Source organism: Eublepharis macularius, chromosome 1 (assembly GCF_028583425.1).
Source record: "Eublepharis macularius isolate TG4126 chromosome 1, MPM_Emac_v1.0, whole genome shotgun sequence".
NCBI classification, from domain to species: Eukaryota; Metazoa; Chordata; class Lepidosauria; order Squamata; family Eublepharidae; genus Eublepharis; species Eublepharis macularius.
The window spans coordinates 25,680,179-25,702,417 of record NC_072790.1 but is presented as its reverse complement, the minus strand read 5'-3'; the positions used below and the strand labels follow the sequence as shown (position 1 = coordinate 25,702,417).

General features: G+C 43.2%; 1 protein-coding gene across 6 annotated transcripts in view; it reads left to right on the top strand.

Annotated features, from left to right (window-relative positions):
• Positions 1-22,239, top strand: part of SUPT3H (SPT3 homolog, SAGA and STAGA complex component) — a 369,426-nt gene that overhangs the window by 211,518 nt on the left and 135,669 nt on the right. For all 6 annotated transcript variants that reach the window (XM_054995836.1, XM_054995765.1, XM_054995879.1 and 3 more), the window contains one exon: positions 12,430-12,514. In XM_054995836.1, coding sequence (XP_054851811.1) covers positions 12,430-12,514 — 85 coding nt within the window. The remainder of the gene's footprint in view (positions 1-12,429; positions 12,515-22,239) is intronic.

The following is a 22,239-nucleotide window of genomic DNA, read 5'->3' as shown; positions in this document are numbered from 1 at the left end:
ACTGTAGAAAGACTATTGTCTCATTTCTTTCTTGATTCAGACTGAAGCACACTGTACCAAATGGAACATATTAGGCCCTGCAACTGGCTTGAATTAAGTTATATGTTTCTTTTTTTGTCAATCAGAGGATTTATACAGTTAATTTACACTGAAAGTGCTTAACTTGAAATGTAACAATTTTGCGAGGAACAGAGGTACTGCTTCCTCCTGTTTTATGTTGGTGAAAACCAAGCTGAATAAGTAGAGTTACTTAACGTGGACGTAACTAAACTTGGCTTGGTAGTGGTCTTTAGCAAAAGATAATAAAAATAAGATATCTGTCTCTGCAGCAGCAGGATACTACCCACAAAAAGGACAGGTATTATGGAATTATGAAAATCTGGAGTCGTGTACATTTTGAATACTCTTGCAACCTCTGAAAACAATTATATCTTACCTATGAAAATACAGATATATAATTAATTAAAAATAAATTCATCATAAAAGCACTTTAGTTGTACTCCTTTGTTCATTAGAATCAGTTGGCTTTTAGTGTCTTGGGTGGGAGAAGATACTTCTATAAATAGATTCTTTGTATGAAATCTTCCTTGCCGAATGGCATGGATTCTGTAGGTAACCAAAGGGTTTTTTTCCCCCATTGGATGTTTTCTTTTGTGTGTTGTACAGAATATGTGAGTGGGAAGTAAAGGAATATGAACGTATTTTTGTTGGAGAGAGTTTTTTTTTAAACTTGTACAACATCATATCAAGATTTTTCTTTGTGTATTTTAACTGTATGGTATGGAGAGTTCTGTCAGGTTTTCCTCAAAACGATTGTTTTATCTCACATCTTATATGATCTAAGCCTTATCAGCTCTTTTATAATCATGATAACAGATATTTCTTCAGTATGACTACTTCCTTTTCGGGGTTTGTGCATAGAGCTGAGGCATTCTTTTAAACTGTGATTTAAACTGAAGAGCTTTTGGAAATGCATAATTTTATTTTTTTATCAGGACATTGAAATTTCATAATGAACATTCCATAGCACCATAATTTTTTCTTTCTGTCAGTTAGCAAAGGTGAGGCCATAAATGTCCTTAGTTCATTTTTCCCATTCTTTTGTCTTCTGCACTAATAAGCATTCCTTGTGCCAACAATATTTCCAAATAGTACACATTAGAAAATATAGTATATGCTCGGTCGTTCGTTCATTCGTTCGTTCGTTCGTTCGTTCGTTCGTTCTTTCTTTCTTTCTTTCTTTCTTTCTTTCTTTCTTTCTTTCTTTCTTTCTTTCTTTCTTTCTTTCTTTCTTTCTTTCTTTCTTTCTTTCTTTCTTTCTTTCTTTCACAGAACAGGTAGCTTCCATACCCAAAGTCAGAGCTCAGATACCTCTTCAGCTGCTAATCCTCTGTTGCCATAATATTACTCTAATTCCAACATATAATGAATAGCAAGAGTTCTGGGAAATGAGATCACTGCTCCTCTATATAGAAACATGCTCAGTTGAAAAGTCATTGTATCTGATGGAGAGTACTGTGTCCAAACACAAAAGCACTTATAATGAGTGGCTAAGGGAGCAGGAATCGAAAGGAGCAATGTATCCAGATTTAGAGACTGTTCGTGTATTTCATGTAGGAAATGAAAAGAAATATGGTTTAAACAGCAGCATAAATGAACTTAAGGAAAACATAACATTTTAGAATACTGGCATATCAAATTCATATATGGAATTCTTCAAAAAGAATGCAATTCATATTTATATAACAATATGATTGAGCTGGTGCTGACCTGGATGGCCCAGGCTAGCCTAATCTTGAAAGCTAAGCACGGTGGGTGCTGGTTAGTACTTGAATGGGAGACCACCAAGGAAGTAGAGGGTCATAGTGCAGAGGCCAGCAATGGCAAACCACTTCCATTAGACTCTTGTCTTGAAAACCCTATGAAGTTACCCTAAGCTGGCTACAACTTGATAGCACGTTACACACACACACTTGAGCTTGTGTTTATAGTCAATAAAGCTGAAAACTTAAAGAAGTATGCGGTGATGCATATAAAAAAGAATTAGTAGAGAATTTCTTTAACAGATTTAAATATGAATTAGTAAGAGAGGTGACACATCGCATTACAACAGATGTGAGATTTCTGGGAATTTCGAAGCCAGGCGGGGAGAGGCTAGTCTTGCATGGAAGCAGACTCGTAATCATGCAAACAGGCCCATCTAAATTCATTCAGACACATCTGAACAGCTTGCTGAACCCTTGGCTCCATGCTCACAACCAGTGAACAGGAGATGAGCCAAACCAGCAGGTGTTCAAGAATAACTACTAACCACGATAATTCTCCCTCTAGTAACCTCTAAACATATTTGTGGCTCTCAGCGTAAAACATGTTTAGTTACAAACTGCATTTGAGAAAGATGAAAGGTACCTGATATCCTCAATGGCGTACTATAATTACCAATTTTGAAAATTCGTTGCATAAGACCCTTCTGTATATCTGGGGAAATAAACTTCTAGAAGGTAGTTTTGGAGTAGTTTAAAAGGATTTTTAAAAAAAATATATATAGTTGCTATTTGGCCAAAATAGTAGAACTGCAGGAGTCTTAAATTTTTCAGGATTCATGCATTTGTTAACGTCAGGTCAGAATTCTAATTTTCAAATTGGAAGGCTCAATCAGTCAAAGTCTGGACTTTACAGGAAAAAATGGCAGAAAATTCAACTAAGCTTCCTCCTTTATTAAAAGCTTTAAAATCAGCATATATTGCAAAGGAGGAAACAGTGGTTGTGGTTATGCGTAGTGGTTTTAATTTCTTTCTTGCCAGCATCTGTCATGCTGAGTCCAGGGAAGGGGCTGGCAAAGCGATGTGGGAAAAGCAGAGAAGTGAAATGAAAGTCTTTCTTTATTTTAAAGACAAATTATTTTAAAAGTAATCCTGAGATTTCCAGCAGGAGTAATTGATTTTTCCTTCTCAATATATTATTGGAGCAAAGTGATATGGGTCAAGATTTAGTCTGTGCATCAAGTTATGAGCACTTGTGGTCTCTCCGTTTTGATGTGTAAAACTATTGTTTGCATCACTAATAAGCTCTATCCTTGATCTCTGTGGATTGTGTGGAAATCCTATAGTGAATGCATATATCAAAATAAGACAGAGTCCATGTGTGACCTCAAAGTCAGAGACCTTTCATAAGGTATGAAGAATTCTGCAACATGTTTAGAGCAAAGTTGCTGCTTCAGTCTAAGAAAAACCAGTCAGATTAATCACAAATGACCATTCCATAGCATACAGAATAATGGCATTGCCGTGCCCTGCTAGGGTTGCCAGGAGCCCCAGGGGCCAAAGTGAGGGTTCCGGGGTGGGGGGCAGTGGGATTACTTACATCCCGCACATACTCATGCTCCCCCATCCCACAGAACTGGCTTCAGTGCACCGTGTTTTCTCCCTCATGCAGAAAAATGACATTTTCCAGCATTAAGGAAGATTCAAGGGGCTTGCTAAAGCCAAAAATTGCCCGTTTGGAGGCTTCAGTGTTCCCGGCCCTTGGCTCTTCCTTTGGGCTGGAAAACAATGTCATGTTCCAACATGAAGAAGGAAACTCCAGGTGTGCTGAAACCAGTTCAGCGGGATGGGGGACCACACGCACCCCCCCTCTCTCATCAGCCAGGTAAGCAGGGCTGAAGGTATGGCAGGTGGGAGCGGGGGTTCCCTATGTCCCACCTCCATTCTGCCTCATCAGTCAAGAGAAATTAAAAAGGAGTTGGCGTAACAAAACCCCATTTTTTTAAGTAGAAGAGCTAAAAGTTGCTAAATGATTCTTGCGGTAACGGTTTTGGCTGGGCTGCCTCCACATTGACCTCAGCTGCTGTTTGGAAGCTGGAAACGGGTGGAATGGGAGACTTGGGAATGGGATCCTACCGGGGGGGGGCAGCCTCATGCCTTCTGCCCCATTAACCTCAGGAAGGCTCTGTCAGTTTCACCCCCCCCCCTTCTAAGATGCAAAGAGGAAATAAACCTTCTGAGCAGCAACCTCCCTGGTTCTGTAGAGAGGGGAAATTGACAAAGCCTCCAGATCTCTTTTGAAACTCAACTTCTTGGCTAACTTTGCGACTTTCTTCACCTGCTCCTCCATGTGTAATTTGTCTCTTGTAGCTTAGCTGTAAGTTACACAGCAAGTGTCTGAATGTTTGGGCTTTTTTATAAATTTCACTGCCACTTTTTATATTTAGTGAAAGCTGTTGGCACAGCTGGTAAAGTGATGTTTCCCATTGTAATAATTACTGTACATTGCAGCATAACTGCCCGAGCAGTATTTCTGTTTTAACGGAACAGCAGGAGGGTATGAAAATATAGCACGTTGTAGAAAATGCTCTTTGTATTTCATATCACAGATGCATAGAAAGTCCTTTCTTAGCGTCTAGAAGAGTTCCATCTGGAAGCTTTTTAGAGCTAAAAAGACAATAACACAAACATTTTGATTATATATATGAAATTTTAAATGCTTGTACATTGGTTTGTATACAGAAGAGGAAAACAATCACTGTGCAAAGTACTGTGATGAGAGTGTGGTAGTAACTACTCTAAGTACATTCAGAAGCAGTGATGATCTCTTCATTCCATTCTCTTGAATTCATTCCATTCAGCAGCTAAGGTTGGATTCCCAAACAGAGACTCTGACCTGAAATGCACTTTTTCCCTCTGGCTGTCAATGTCTGGCATAATCAGTGTTCTTCAAACAATGCTTATCTGTACAATCGCACTTTCTTTTCTAGAGAGGCTTCCAATATTTGCAGTCCCCTTAATCTTCACAGAGTAGGATATTTTGCTTTTTAATTTGGTAAATTTTTAAGCAGTGTTGTGGGCTTTATTCTGACCAGCAGAGCTGATTGGCATGTAGGCTTCATTATCTTTCTTGGCTGAAGCACAGTGATTAAGTGGTTCGGCTGCAAATCAGCACTCTCCTGGTTCGAATCCCGCTACTGCCATGAGCTCAGTAGCGAAATCAAAAAGAGTCCAGTAGCACCTTTAAGACTAACCAATTTTATTGTAGCATAAGCTTTCGAGAATCACAGTTCTCTTCATCAGATGCATGGAGGACCAACAGAAACTGGTCAAATACAGGGGAGGGGAGGGGAGGGGGGGAGGAGAGGGGAGATGCAAACAACTCCTTTGATATGGAGATGCAAACAGCTCCTTTTGATGTGGGGATCAGGGGATCAGTTTGCTTTTGTAAAGGTTCAAAGGAGTTTGCCGTGTTAGTCTGTAGTAGCAAAATCAAAAAGAGTCCAGCAGCACCTCCAAGACCAACCAATTCCACTGCAGCACAAGCCCTCGAGAACCACAGCCCTCCCCGCCAGATGCATCCGACAAAGAGAACTGTGGTCCCCGAAAGCCCACGCCAGGTGCCACTGGACTCTCCCCAACCCCGCCTATGTAAAGGAAATCAGTTACCTGTGATAATGAGATAACCATTCATAGTCCCTATTCAGTCCCAGCTTGACAGAGTCAAATTTCCATATGAATTCCAATTCAGCAGCTTCCCGTTGGATTTTGTTTTTGAAAGGTTTCTGCGTGAGCACGCAGGCTATGTGCGTGCAGGGGGGGAGCCAGACTTGGGTTGCCCTGGGCGCTGGCAACCCTAGATCCAGCCCTGCCTTGAATAAGCCATCCCTCTCAGCCCCAGCTGTATTGTGGGGATAATCATAACACTAACTTGCTCACCGCTCTGGGTAAGGCACTAATCTGTCTAGGAGAGCGGTATATAAGTGCAGTTATTATTATAGTTTCCTATGTAGTCCCTTAAACATGCAGGTTAGATTTTAGGACCCTACTTATGTGAGGAGGGTTTTTTTTCTTGTTTTGTATGTGAGACTCTTCTTCTGGATGTTGCCAGAAAAATGTTTGGGCAGGCTCAGAAAACTCAAACTGTTTAGCAGATTATGAGTTGTGCTTCTTTTTTTTCCCATTTGAAAGTAACTGTGAGATAGAAGGGCCAGGAGTAGTTAAATTTAATAATAATATTAATAATATATTTATTTATAATAATAATAATATCAGTCACCAGCCAGTTGCAAAGTTCTGCATTTTTTTCACTCCAATAATGTTTGCTAGCGGTGGTTCTGCCCATACGAGCTGATTGCACTGTACAGCCTTGATAACTACCAAACCATGATCTAATCCTCTTCCCACACTCTCCGATCTTACTAGCCGAACCATACCTGGCATCCACGTCTTTTCTAGTGGTCACAGGCAATAAAGCCTCTCTCAACAGCCTTTGCACAAAAATGTCTAGCAACTTGCAAATTCTAGATTGTGCTTTGCTCCAGAACACTGTATTCATCTACGGTCTTCCTGTGCAGTCCCACATGGGACTGCGCACGCGCAGGCCTGCCGATACCGGAGATTTTTATAGCTCTAAACCACTAGGGGGCGCTCCAGCCTCCAATCGCGCATGCGCGGCCGCTTTCCCGCCGAAACGGCTCCTAGGAGGCGGAGCGCCTCTCACATACCCTCAGTTTCTCTTTCGCCGCCGATCGTTGAGGTTCTTGCTCTTCCTTCGTCGCGATGGCTGAGACGGCCTTGTTCAAGCGTTGTGAGACCTGTAACCGCAAAATGACAAGGTCGGATGGCCATTCTATTTGTCTTTACTGTCTTGGAGAAACGCACAATGTTCAGGCGTGTAAACATTGCCGTGCGTTTACCTCCAAGGCTCGGGCCGAGCGGGCGGATCGATTGCATGCCTCCCTCTGGCAGCGGGCAATGTCGGTAGAAGATCCTCCGCCGAAGTCCTCTTCTGCACCGGCTGCACCTTCCCGTCCTCTCTCGGAGACGTCGGTTGCTAGAACTCCGCGTTCCAATCCGTCCCCAAGTCGTTCGGCCCCGGCTCGGAGTTCGTCGGAACCGACAGCTTCGGCTCCGAGAACCGTTCGGAGTCGACCTCCTTCAACTTTGTCGGCGGTCTGTACTCCACCTACCCGTGAGGTCAGCGGTGACAGGGCTACCTCGGGTCCGAAGACGATCCCACTGGCTCCCCGAGAGATATCGGATCCGAGGGCTTCGGATCCGACTTCGAAGTCATCTACTGGAACCGAGCCTGAAAAGAAGAAGAAGAAGCGTAAACATTCCAGCAAACATTATAGGGCAGTGTCGGAGACCCTGCTTACCTCCTTGTCCTCGGTTCCGACCGGTCCTACCCCGGCTCCGTCGGAGAGACGCGATGAGTCCACTGATCGCCCTCCTTCCAAGACTCCTCCGCCGGGGGCGATCCAAGAGGTGGATGTGGTTCCGATCGACAGGCCCCCTACACCATCGGGTCGGCCTCGATCGACGTCATATGAATCGGGCTCGATTCGTTCCACTGGGAGCCGACAAGCCCGCTCCTTTGACCGGAGTTCCCGCTGTTCTTATCGAAGCCGGTCTAGAGGTAGTCGGGGCCGGGACGATCCAGGTACCCGCTATTATACTAGAGAAGACTCATACTTCTCGGACCAACGTTATCGGAGGGTCTCTCTGTCGCCGTCACCCAGAGCCGGTTCCTATGCTGGTCGTGATCATACACCCCGTCCCTCGGAGGTGGTGTCTCCTCGGAGCCGAGCTCGGTACAGCGAATCCCCGTTGTCGGACTCTCCGGAGAGAGAAATTGGGCCCTCGGAGGAGGCTTCCCCAACCGATGATTTCCGAGCCTATAATGAGCTTCTTCAGAGAATGGCCAAGGCTCTGGATTTGGAGGTCACGTCGACTGAATCCAAATTTACCGACAAGATTCTACAGCATATTTATTCGGGGTCTACTCCCTCGATTGCTTTCCCCCTTATTGAAGGGTTTGCTGATATGTGGAAGAAACTTCAGTCGAGACCGGCATCAGCTACCGCTACTAACAGGAAGGTGGAGAGCCTTTACAAGACCAAGGACGATGTGCATTCCTTTCTAGCAGTGCATCCACCTCCGTCGTCACTTGTGACTGAGGAAATGCAGGCTCGTTCTCGCCAGGGTTCCTCTTCAGCTCCAGCTGACAAGGACAGCAGAAAGATTGACAGCATGGGTAGAAAGCTGTATACCTCTGCCACGTTTGGCATTAAGGTGGCTAATTATGCAGCCATGATGTCGGCATACCAATTGTTTTTGTGGAAGAAGGTGGCTTCCTTCCTTCCTAAGATTCCTGAGGAGCAGCGTACTCTCCTTAGGGTCATACAAGAAGAGGCTGTCCGTTTGTCCAGGCATCAAATCAATGCTGGCAGGAGTATGGCGGACACAGCTGCCAGATCCCTTCTCTCCTCTGTGGTCTTGCGCAGGTACGCATGGCTTCGTACAACTGCCCTCCCTGCTGAGACGAGAAATAAGGTGGAGGATTTGCCGTTCGAAGGCACCACGCTGTTCTCGGAAAAGACCGATGAATATCTTTCAAAGAAGAGAACCGACCGCCTGACGGCTCGTTCGTATGGGGTACTACATCAGGCCCCACAGCAATCCTCTCGTCCGTATTACCGTTCCTTCCAGCGTGGCAGACAACATCGTTATCAGCCCTACCAGGGGTACGCGTACCAGCCACACCGACCCTACCAGAGCCCGCAGGCTTCCTTCCCTAGACGGAGGCAGGGCCAACGTCCTAGGACTGGCTCTCAGCAACATCAACCTAAAGATCAGAGCCAATCACAAAAACAGTTCTGACAATCACAGGGACCTGATCCCTTTTTTGGGGACAGGCTTAGCGCTTTCTGGAGTTCCTGGAATTTGATTTGTTCTGATGTTTGGGTTCTTTCCATAATACAGTTTGGTTATAAAGTTGAATTTGTTGGTTTACCCTACTTGTGTCTCCCTGTTTTTTCTTCGGATGTTCCGCGGTCAGAAATCTTGGGAGAACTCTCAGCTCTTTTACAAAAAGGAGCGATAGAGGAGATTCCTGCAGAGTCAGCTGGGTTGGGCTTCTACTCCAACCTGTTCCTAGTGGAGAAAAAAGATGGGGGGCTTAGGCCTATCCTGGACCTCCGGGGCCTAAACAAATTTGTACGGATCCGAAAATTTAAGATGGTCACATTGCAGATGGTTTTGACTTTGCTGCCCCCTTTCTCTTGGTTTGCAGTCCTGGATTTAAAGGACGCCTACTTTCATATTTCTATTTTCCCAGACCATAGAAAATTTTTGCGTTTTACCTATGACCATCGTGTTTTCCAATACAGGGTCTTGCCCTTTGGTTTAGCCACTGCCCCCAGAGTATTCACTAAATGTATGGCAGTGGTAGTAGCCCACCTGCGTCTTCAGGGCTGTTGCATTTTTCCGTACCTAGATGACTGGCTTCTAGTGGGTCAGTCTGAGGCGGATGTGTCCAATCAGGTGGCTCTCACCCTGGACTTATGTCTCCGTTTGGGTCTTTTTGTTAATCAAAAAAAGTCTAAGCTGACTCCTGTTCGCTCCATTCAGTTCATAGGGGTGATTTTGGACGGCGTGCGTAATGCGGGTTTCTTGCCTGAAGAGCGCGCCTCAAAGATTAAGAAGCTCATTTCCACCCTTAAGAGGTGTCGTTTTCAGTCTGCTAAGTTTGTTCAGACTTTGTTGGGTTGCATGGCTTCTACGACTGCAGTGGTCCCTTTGGCCAGGCTGTTTATGCGACCTCTCCAATTATGGTTTAATTCAGTTTTTTCCCCGAGTAGTGATTCCCAGAATAGGAGATTGTCAGTCCCTAGACGGGTGGTATCTGCTTTGGACTGGTGGTTAGAGGATTCTAACCTATTTGGAGGGGTGAAATTTGGGCATCGCCAAACCCATTTATCTGTCACGACCGATGCTTCTTTATTTGGTTGGGGGGCTCACTGTGACGGAGCTTATGCTCATGGGTTATGGTCTGAGTCAGAACGTGTGGAGCACATTAATGTCCTTGAATTAAGGGCAATCTTTTATGCTCTGATCTCCTTTTCAGGTGCGGTCCAGAACAAGTCCGTCCAAGTCCTGACAGACAACACGACGGCGATGTTCTATGTCAACAAGCAAGGGGGCACGGCGTCTGTGGCACTATGCACCGAAGCGATGAGGCTTTGGCAGTGGGCTATAGACCATGCTGTGTGGTTGCATGCTGTTCACATCCCGGGAGTAGAGAACTCTATGGCGGATCAGTTGAGCAGGATAAAAAGGGACAACCACGAGTGGTCCCTTCAGGACATGTATCTTGCTCCGATTTTTTCCAGGTGGGGGGATCCGGAGCTGGACCTGTTTGCGACAGCAGAGAATCGCAAGGCCCCATGTTTTTGCTCCAGGGGAGGCGTAGGCCTAGGATCACGTGGGGACGCATTTCAACTAAGTTGGTCAGGTCCCCTGTGTTATGCCTTTCCCCCATTCCCGCTGCTAGCCAGGGTGCTCAGCAAGATCCAGAGGGACGGGGCGACAGTCATCCTGGTGGCCCCGTTTTGGCCGAGGCAACCCTGGTTTCACTCCCTTCTGAGTTTGCAGAATCAGTCCATCAGTCTCCCAGTAGTTCCAGACCTTCTGTCCTGCGAGGGGGTGTTTCACCACAACATCGGGAAACTCAGACTGACGGCGTGGCTGATCAGACCGGGGGTTCCTTTTCTTCAGCAGTAAAGCACGTCTTGCTTAACGCTAGACGTCTGTCTACGAGACAGTCCTATGCCTTGAAGTGGGACAAATTTTCGGCCTGGTGTCGACAGCGAGCCTTGGACCCTTTTTTGGCTCCTCTCTCTGACATATTGGAGTTTTTGTGGGAAGTTAAACAGAAAGGCCTGTCTAATAGTTCAGTTAAGGTTTATTTAGCAGCTATTTCTGCTTTCCATCCTCCTATTGATAGGAAATCTGTGTTCTCCCACTACTCTGCACGTTTGTTTTTACGAGGGTTGAATAATTTGTTTCCCCCCATTCGGGCTCTGATCCCACAATGGTCATTGCCTTTAGTTTTGGCTCGCCTAATGTCCAAACCGTTCGAGCCGTTGGCCTCGTGCCCGTTACGTTTTTTATCCATGAAAGTAGCCTTTTTAGTTGCGGCCACCTCGGCCAGAAGAGTGGGGGAGTTGGCGGCTTTATCTTGCGAACCGCCTTATCTAAAGTTACACCCTGAGAAGGTTGTTCTTCGTACCAAAGTAGAGTTCTTACCTAAGGTGGTGTCTCGTTTTCATCTGTCCCAGGAGCTGATACTGCCAGTGTTCTTTCCAGTTCAGAACTCAGAGGCAGAGAAAGCTCTTCATTCTTTGGACGTCCACAGAGCTATCCTGTTTTATTTAGATAGGGTTAAGTCTTTTAGGCTTGATTCTAACTTATTTGTTTGTTTTGCGGGACAGAATAAGGGGAAACGGGCTACGTCCCAGACCATCTCGAGATGGGTGGTCCAGACTATTTTGACTTGTTATTCTGCTGCTAACTTACCTTGCCCCTTGGAGGTGCGTGCCCATTCCACCAGGTCCCAGGCGTCGTCTGCGGCTCTTCTCAGAGGTGTTCCTCTTCACGACATCTGTAGAGCGGCAACGTGGGCCTCGGCGGATACCTTCGTGAAACATTATGCGCTGGACATCCTGGATAGAAAGGAGACAGCGGTGGGCACAGCGATTCTCCATTCCATCTTTGTGTGATGCTTTGGCGTCACCTCCACCCAGGTATTAAGCTTTGTAATCTTCCCATGTGGGACTGCACAGGAAGACCGTAGATGAAAAACAGGTTTTACTTACCATAACTGTTGTTCATCTAGGTCTTCCGTGCAGGCACACATGCCCTCCCTCCTTCCCCGCTAACTCTCTTGGTACTTACCTTGCAGGGGGCGGCGAAAGAGGAACTGAGGGTATGTGAGGGGCGCTCCGCCTCCTAGGAGCCGTTTCGGCGGGAAAGCGGCCGCGCATGCGCGATTGGAGGCTGGAGCGCCCCCTAGTGGTTTAGAGCTATAAAAATCTCCGGTATCGGCAGGCCTGCGCGTGCGCAGTCCCATGTGTGCCTGCACGGAAGACCTAGATGAACAACAGTTATGGTAAGTAAAACCTGTTTTTCCTTTCTCTTATGCACTCTTACACCCTTTTGACACTTGTGCTGCTAATTTAAAGGGAATACAGGAAGAGGCTTTTTCATGCCTTTTTCTGGACAAACTTCCGTTCAGTGTAAAAGAAAGGGTAAGTACAGACCTGGCCTTCCATTTTTTTACAGCAAGGTGATTGTGCACTTCTGTAGAGTGTTTACAGTTGCCACTACACATTATGACTATTACCAAACTTGTAGGAAGCATTGACAATTCTGCCTCGGGTTGTGAAAGAAGGTAAAATGATACTGGAATTTCCATTGTGGGAGCTGATGAGCAGTAATTTCAGGCTAATCTATTGTGTTGGGTATTTTTAATTTAATTTATAATGCAATTATTCTTAAAATTCACTTGCACTGTGTAGTCAAATTCTGTTTCATTATGTAATTCCCACACCTCCTTTCAATGCCATTGGATAACACTAAGTAATGTTGTCCATTTTTTCAGGTTTTCCTTAGGGGATGCTCGCAGGCCTCTCCATGAATCAGCAGTACTGGTAGAAGACATTGTCCACACTCAGCTGATTAATTTGGTAAGCAGAACTTTTCCACCCAAATATAAGCCCTAGAATTTCATTCCGAACTTAGCTTTTGACATGGTGGTGCTAAGTGGTTGACATAGGGTTGCCAGTTCCAAGTTGGGAAATTCACGGAGATTTGGGGGGTGGAGCCTCAGGAAGGCAGGGTTTGGAGAAGGGTGAGACCTCAGCATGGAATAATGCTATAGATAGAGTTCACCCTCCAAAGCTACCATTTTCTCCAGGGGAACTGATCTCTGGCCTGGAGATCAGTTGTAATTCTGGGTGATCTCTAGCCACAACCTGGAGGTTGGCAACCCTAGGTTGATACCACCATCAGAAGAGTTGCTGTTAAAGGTGGTCTGCAGGCCTCCATGTTTTTCAAGTATGGACATGAGGTAGGGCCTGCACTGGTCTTAGCTGTCATGAAGAAATAACAAAAAAGGAGGCTACAGAAACTGGTATTTGAAAGGCTTGTCAGATGTCTAGAAGAGTAGGCCTTCATAGTGTCTGTAGTATGTGAAGAACGAATCCACTTTTCTTTTACTCTTGTTTTGGGAGCTGAATTCCAAAATAACATTACATTGGATCATTGATCTTGACATTATACGATTCTGCTCTCCTTTTTTCAAAGGCTATTGTTGAAGCCCAAACTAATTTTAGAAAGATTTATGAGGTTCAAGGTCCCTTCCTTCAACTACATGAAGCTCATCTATTTATATTCTGCTGGAGATAATAGCACAACATGAGTTAAGTCTTTGAAATTCATGCATCACTGAATCACGTTCAGTATTAGAAGGGATAGCTATCGCTTTCTAAATCACTCAGCAGATATTGGCAGTATAGATATATTTCTCGTGTACTGATGCCTTTAATGCAAGGTGAGTATTTTGAGCCCTGAGTTTCCAAGCCAGAGAACAGCTCCCACTCAACCACGTTCTTCACTACTTCTCTGATAGCTCTCCTATGCCCTCTGCGGATCTTGGAACGTTGTTATGTTAGCGTTTAGGTGCTTAGTACGAAGTTTTCCTAGGTGCCTGACTACATCAGAAGGACCATCTTTTCTGAGGCTGTGCACCAGCTTGGATCCTCACGGAACTCCCTTCCGACCATCCCCCCCCCCCACATAAGATTTGTCTCAGCCTGATTGCCATCATTTTTGGATGTGACCTCATGGAATGGCATTCTCAAAAGAGGCCAGGAGGGGGACCACTTTGGACCTCCATTGGTGAGAATGGTAGGGCATAGACCTGCTAATTAATCTACCCCAGTTTTCAGAACTACTTGGAATACCTCCCATTTAATGTACTTGAGTGTAAAAATTAATGGGTTGGATCCTATAGATGTGTAAGTGGAAAGTACGTGTACAAGAGGATCTTCCTCTCCCTCTCCCATGCATCTTGGCTTCCTTCTGTGCTTTCTCCTTTTCCATTGTGTAAGAGCTGAGATTAATCTCTGCTATTGAGTTGGATCCTGTGGAAATGAAATTGGGAGAGCAGGGAAATCCCTCTTTTGTAAGCAACTACCACTTGCATGCCTGTAGGTTCCAACACATTGATTATCACGCTTTGGCCTTTACCTGGTATTGAGTACCAAAATCCTTTAAAAATCCCTTGAAGATAATCCCCATAGACACCCATCAGTCTCATGTTCATATTTGCCAGTCCCGTGTTTTCCAATTACTAGTGCTCAGAGCTTTTTTTCTGGGAAAAGAGGTGGTGGAACTCAGGACCACACAATGACGTCACTTTGGGTCAGCTGGAACAAGGGGGGAGTTTTTTAAAGTTTAAATCACCCTCGGCGAAAATGGTCACATGGATAGTAGCCCCGCCCCCCTGATCTCCAGACAGAGGGGAGTTTAGATTGCCCTCCATGCTGCTAGCGCGGTGCCGCAAGAGGTGCCGGAACTCCGTTCCACCGCGTTCCAGCTGAAAAAAAGCCCTGCTAGTGCTGATTTTGATGATGATAATTACAGTTAGCAAGCTACATATTTCAGAAACATTCTGAGGCCATATTTATTTTAATTTTGCTTTCACTTGAGTGGATTTTAATGAAACTGAATAAGACGAGAGCAAAAAATAAAATGTTACTATATGGGAAGCTGTATTTTGTAAAACTGCAAAGATAATTAAATGCCCAAGGCCAACGCATTTGTATATATCTTATTACTGGGAGCTAAATATTCCTAAGTCATATGTCCTTGAGTGCTGCAGAATGTTTAAATATCTGGCAAGTTTTTCTTAAATGGCTTTAAATGAATGCTTTTTGGAGGGTCTCTTTTCAAGGTTCCTGCTGATTCTTTGAGTTGTGCATGGTATATATTATATTATATTATATCCCCAGATTTTTTAGATGCTCTATTACTTGGAATTGTTTGTCAGAGAAAACTCATTATGTCAGAATCTGGATTTTTTCCAGTTGTATTTTGAGAGTACAGATATTAAAAAGGAGAAAAATGTAAAATTAAATTTTAAAACTTATAAAAGAACCTTTTTAAAAGAATTTTTGTTTCCATGTTTATATTGCATAATAGCACTCCTGTGCATCATAAACCGAACAACAAAATATAACTCTCTTAATAACTTGCCCCCTTTTCAGTCCAAAACATATTCTTTAATTTCCCCCTCTGCGGGGTTCAACAGTGCTGTTGTATTAATAGCTACTACTAATAAATTTCCCTTTTTCTTTTGCTGTCCTTAAAACAGCACCTATTTCTCAGATGAAACAAATAAGAGACTTATTAGAAAATAAATAGAATCAGTGGGAGAAGAATGCTTTCCAACATTAGATGACAGATCAAAAATATTTTGAATATAATACATTTGACCTAGCCTCTTGGTATCAATATCGTAGGTGAAGTTCAGAAAACAACTGACCGAATGATCAATATAGAGGGAAATATGATGAATTTGGATAGAAGAATGGGGGTATTAGATTGCACTGATGCTGGGTTGAAACAAAAATATAAAGTCTCAACCACTAAAACATAATCATTAGATAGAGCTTTTACAGTGCAATCCTAAAAAGAATTACTCCAGTCTAAGCCCATTAAGAATGATTTTGTGAAAGGTGAAAAGGAGATGGAGCACTTAACTAATAGTGTAGAAGAAGTGGTTAATAGATCTAGAAAGAACAATATTAAATAAAGTGGTCAAAGGAAGGATTGGAGAGATGGACAATTTTAATTGTGACCATTTTGCATAATTCATAACAAACAGGAGGATTACCTAGAGACACTTTGATGAAATTTTGAAACATTACCTCCTGAATTCAAATTTGAGGCCTCTAAATGGGAACGTTTCGATTGTACCCACGTATCGTTAGAGATGGTCAAAAGTCTTGTCTGCCTTCTCCTCTACTTCATTAAAAAGATTTCTTTCAAACTAAAGATTAAGCGAAGACAGGATTTCATACCCATTGGATTCCCTTTTAAACTATTTAAATACAAAGAGAAAATGATCTACATTTGTGCCCCTTGAGATGCTAAGAAATGTTCATCCTTGTTTAAATTCAGAGGAAGAAATGAAAGCAAAGTTGTTTATGAAATGCAGAGAAAGAAAGAGTATCTTTGTCTCAGAAGGAGAATACCAGCAGGGGGACATTGTCTGCATCTCACAGAAGGTCTTTTCGACATTTATATAGAGAGTAGTTTGATGGGACCAGGAGTAATTTAAATATTAATATAGCTATTCCTTCTCTTCCAGTTAGGAATAAACTTAATTATATAATGAATGATACAGGTAGACTCAGTAGCCTGTTTAAAAGGTGAGAATTATCGAATACTCAAATATCAGCCAGAAGATACTTTGTTTTTTCAGAAAACTTATACAAAAATGTGAGAACTTTTAAACACTCTGTTCAAAGGGAAAATTTATTATTCAGCTGCTTTTACAAAATTTGAAGGGATAGCTATTGCCTTTTGAAATAATTTACCCTTTCAGATACAAGCTGTACAGAAAAAAGCCAGAAAGGTATTATCTTTTTTAAAAGGTCCTATTTTTTTTTTAGTTTATATATATGAAACTAATTTATGAAAAGATCAGAGAGACTTTTACAAGAACTTAATGGATCAATCCTCTCAGCCGATGTATTTCAGTGATATAATTAATAAAAAATTTAGAAACTTCAATTCCTCCCACATTTTAATTCTGTATCTTTACTGGATTGGTTTGAAGATTTCGTTGTGATAGATTTATATAGACATATTTATCTATAGCTAAAAAGCTTGACACAAACTATATTCTGGGTCTCACTTCATTTTTGTGATTCCATAAATCTTAGCGCATTAAGATAATGTTGCTGTTTCCCTAGTGATATATGCTGACCATACTTCTACTGTATTTAATTACTGTTTGGAAACTGATTGAAGCAACTGTGGGTAGAGACTGAGTAATTTGCTACGTTCCCATGAGCTGTTTCCAGTAACCAATCTTGCTGCTGCTGCAGTATGGACCAACTAAAGTTTTCAAACTATCTTCAAATGTAAAGTACAAGAGAAGAAGTAACCAGGGCATGCTCACCCAGTGAGGAGGTTACTCTTCTTGAGTACGTTTACAGTGCAATCCTAAGCAAAGTTACTCCAGTCTAAGCTCATTGTAATCAATGGGCTTAGACTAGAGTAACTCTGTTTAGGATTGTACTGATTATATATCTACTGGTAATCCTGGCGATAACCACCAACTGGGAATCCAGGAGCATTCCTAAACTGCAAACCTGTTTTTTCAGGGAGAGTATGACTTCCAAGGCAGGCAGGCAGAGTGTTATAGTGGTTAGAGTGTTGGACTAGAGACCAAGGTGTGAATTCCCACTCTGCCACGGAATATCACTGGGTGACCTTGGGCTAGTCACACACCCTCAGCCTAGCCTACTGCACAGGGTTGCTATGAGGATAAAATGGAGGAGATGAGAATGATGTAAGCTGCTTCGCGTCTGCATTGGGGAAAAGACAGTGTACAAATGACATAAATTAAATAAATAACTTTCCAGTTCTTGACCACTTGCCATGAGCGTTTCTACATTGTGTGGATTGAGTTTCCATTTTTCACCCTTATCTAGCTCATTACTAATTTCAGGTAGTCATTCTAGCATGAAACTCAGATGGAGAGGAGAAATATAATTGAATACCACTAGATGTGAGCACGGACCAGGAAAACCCCATGGACCCCTGGCACATGGTCCGTCGATTTTCACAGACCGCAAACTTTTCACAGACCAGCCCCGTTCACGGACCAGTTCGTCAGTCTGTGGTCCGTCACTTCCAGCAGCCCTGGCTCTGCTCTTTTCACACCCAGAGAGCCCAATCTTGCAGAGAATCTTCAGCAGCCTCTCCTCCAACCACTTGCCAAGTTTGGTCAAGATTGCATTTCAGACATCTGAATTATAGACCCTCAAAGTGGCCACCCCAAGGAGTCGCACATGCCAATTGCATTGGCTAGCAGCACCCAAAAGTTGCAATGAGGCAAAATCACACAGAAAAGGGTGGGGGGAAGAGCCCCCGTACTCATCACATAGACACTTTCCCAGCCGTGGCCTAGGGAATTAATTCTTGCTCCTTGCTCACATAGAGAGGAATGGGAGCTGTCTGGTTGGCAGGCAGAGCTGCCTATCAAGGTTTTGAGGGCTAAGATTGGTTGCAGATCGTCCACCCCTCCCTTGCAGAATGATAGCTCTCTGGTTGGCAGGCAGAGCTACCTATCAAGGTTTTGAGGGCTAAGATTGGCTGCAGAACGTTCACCCCTCGGTTGCCAAGGGAATTAATTCTTCCTCCTTGCTCCATTGAGCAGAATGAGAGCTCTCTGGTTGGCAGGCAGAGCTGCCTAACAAGGTTTTGAGGGCTAAGATTGGCTGCAGAATGTCCACCCCTCCGTTGCCTAGGAAATTAATTCTTCCTCCTTGCTCGCATAGAGCAGAATGAGAGCTCTCGCTCTCTGGTTCAAAACTATTAAGTTTTTAAGGCCTGCAAAAGGTCTGCGGACGTCTTCTCCATTACCTAAGGAATTGATAGATCAGCGCCAGGATGTCTGGACTCATGGACCAACGGACTGGCCTGAATGGACCAAAATTCATGAAAAAGGTGAGACCCACGAACTGTGTGTTCGCAAACCACGAACTGGGCCAGACTGTGCAAAATTTTGGTCCGTTTTCTGGACTGTGCCCACCTCTAGATACCACCAGCTACCAGATCTGAAACCCCATTCTGTAAATGTTGAAAAAGTACACTAAAAGTATCAGCTTCTTTGGAACTGCCTTAAGAGTTCGTTGTGGATAGAATCAAAAATTGCTGAGTAGTCCAGGATTTTTAACATGGGCCTTACTCACATTCTTTCAGCAAGAGAAATTGACTAGAATAATCAGGGGAGTTCCTGAATCCACCTGGAAGCCAGATTGAAATGGTTCTAGATAATCCACATAATCTAGGATTATCTGCCGCCCATTGCCCACGCAATAAGATTCATAAAGAATGGGAGCTTGGATGCTGTTCAAAACATCACCAGTTGAGAGAGCGTTACTTTAATATGGCCTTACAATTTCAGGCTGAATAACATAATACCTTTGCTCAAAATGAACAGTTGATAGGCAGCAAAAATAAAGAGCAAAAATGCTCTTTATTACTAGTTAAGCTAGATAAGGTCAGGTTGGCAGTTTATAGCATGAATCACTACAAACAGATTATTCACATCCTTGGGCATTAATAATTGAAACGCAATCAATAAAACCTATCCAGCAAAAGACCTGAATATATCTTTGGTTGAGACCAACAATTCCAAGTAGGAGTGAACAATTTTCTGTACAAAGAATTCTACAAGACTTTCACAGTGGACAGCTGGTAAAGGGTAGACAAATTGTGTATGTTGTACTAGATGTACTAGATAAGTTGTACTAGATGAACTTCAGTGGGTGGCTGGCAAAGACCTCTTTGTTAGGGGTTTGCAATTTGGGTCTGGTAAAATTCAGCTTTTCCAGATAAAAATAGGCAATAGCACATCAGATTCAGTATTCTGAATAGAAGTGACCAAATTAATTTGGTAAAATTTGGTATTCAAGGCTTAGATGTTCCTTTACTGTTTCCTTGCAAAGAAACAGCAGTTCCTGCCTTTTTTGCAGAGCAGGAATGGGGGGGGGTCATTTTTCAACCAAACTCCACCAGATTTGCAGGGAACATACTCATGATTGTCCTCTAAAGAACCCCCAAATTTCATGAAGATTGGACCAGGTGCGGGGGCATCCACTTCATTGTTTCCTGTGGGGGGGAAGCCAAAGCTGACTACCACTACAGAAAGTCACTGGGGCAAGGCTACCATGGCCAAGGCACATTCCCAAATGCAAGCTGAGCTCATCCCAGAGAAAACCCAACAGAACCAAACTGAAGCATGGGAATGGAATCCCCCCCAGAACCAAAGTGAAATGTGAGAAGCAACATCACACCAGAGAATCACGCCCATTCCACCTAAACCAAACTGAAGCAAGGGACACTCTTGCAACTTAGCCCAACAGAAGCAAAGAAATGGAACCCTCCTGGAATCAAAGTGAAGCAGGGGGACCAACATCATACCAGAGAATCACACCCATACCACCCAAACCAAACTGAAGCAAGGGACATTTCTCAAAAGCTCTCTAGAAATAACATTTGAGGCATAAGACGGAAGCTTGACTATATTCATGGGTCAATCATCGCTGCAAACACCAGTGGGGGATATATGCCCAACCCTTAAAAGATCTTTCTGGGAAAAGAAAAGAAAACTGGAGTCCACATCTAGCGGTCACTCCTTCCAAATTGTTCGGAATAAAAGTCTAAATAAGGAGTATAACCAACACTATGCTTTGGGCCAGCTGTATCTATTAAATTGGCCTTATTGTGGAATTTGGTCACCTATATCTTAATAACTTAGGAGACCTCAACATCATCAGCTTAGTTTCTGGCAGGCAACAGGTAGGCCTTATATGGCAGATTTAAGAAGATTTCTTGGAATGAGAGGATATGCCCTTGTATACTTGGGGAGGTTGAAACCCAGGAACACGTGTCCCTGAGTTGCCCTCTCTATAAGGAAGCACGTACGAGATTTATTATTCCCTTTTTGGAAGGTATCTCAGAACATTCAGATAAGAACAAATTAGAGAAACTGTTGTCAAACTCAGATTTTACTGCACTACACCAGATAGCGAAATTTTGTGCTCTGGTTGTTAAAGCCCATTAGAATGTAGACCTCCATTTTTGGTTGCTTGCTTAGAACTATGCTGACTTCCTGGTTTTTACAAATTTTGATAGATATTAGGAAATTACATTTTTAAACTGTATATATTCATATGTTCCATGTTCAAATGGTTGTAAAATGTGCACTTAAATTTCTATGGTAAATGTACTGGCTAAGTGCTGTAATAAAGAATCAGGTAGGCCTTATGAAATCACCCCCCCCATGCGCGCGCGCGCACACACACACACATTTTATCTAGCCTGATGTTTGATGCTACAATGGCTTCCTCATCCTGCACTGATTAATGGTGAACATTTTCATGAGGGATTGTATTAGAAAGGAGCAAGCTAAGATTTGAGATAATAACTATCAAGGCTCTAGAAAGGTCTAGGAAGAGATCAAAAGAAGGGAAACATGCACTCTTCTCTACTTAGATTCAGAGGAGTTAGCCGTGTTAGTCTGTAGTAGCAAAATCAAAAAGAGTCCAGTAGCACCTTTAAGACTAACCAATTTTATTGTAGCATAAGCTTTCGAGAATCAAGTTCTCTTCGTCAGATGCATGATCCGAACTGGTCAAATACAGAAGAGGAGGGGAGAGAGGGGAGAAAGAAGGGGACATATATCACAAGGGGACAGGATGCAATTAGCGGGGAGGCAACCCAAATTCCTTTGCTAGTAAATGTAAACATCTCCTTTTGGTGTGGAGTCAGTTTGCCATGTTAGTTTGTAGCAGTGAACGCATCCAATTACTATGTAGTATAAGCCTTCGATAACCACAGCTCACCCTGCCAGATGCATCTGACAAAGAGAACTGTGGTCCCCGAAAGCCCACACCAGGCGTCACTGGGCTCCCCTAGACCATGCCTCTGTAAAGGAAATCTGTTACCTGTGATAATGTGATAACCATTCATAGTATCTATTCAGTCCCAGCTTGACAGAGTCAAATTTGTTTGGGTTGCCTCCTCGCTAGTTGCATCCTGTCCCCTTGTGATATATGTCCCCTTCTTTCTCCCCTCTCTCCCCTCCTCTTCTGTATTTGACCAGTTCGGATCATGCATCTGACGAAGAGAACTTGATTCTCGAAAGCTTATGCTACAATAAAATTGGTTAGTCTTAAAGGTGCTACTGGACTCTTCTCTACTTAGAACTCACTCTTCTCATGTTCACAGATGTTTAATGAATTCAATAGCTACTTTGTCTAAAGGGGTTTTGCATTTTATATTTTTTTCTTGCGTTCGCTACTTGGATCTTTTTCAGTGTCTCTTTTTTTTTACTTTTTATTTGATTGGTAAGATTAAAAGCCCAATTAAAAAGGGCATAGAAAAGAGAAAGAGAAAGAAATAAAAAGGAGAGGGGAAAAAGAGAAAAAGAGAAGAAAAAAAGAAAAAAACAGAAAAAAATGTTTCATTTTCCATTTTTCTCTACAACACGTCATATCTTGACAAACATTATACTTGTAGTTTTGATACCTCCAAAATTTACCTTTTCAATATTCCCCCCTTTCTATTTATTTTTCCCAAGAAATCAAATCCACAAATCATCACTTCA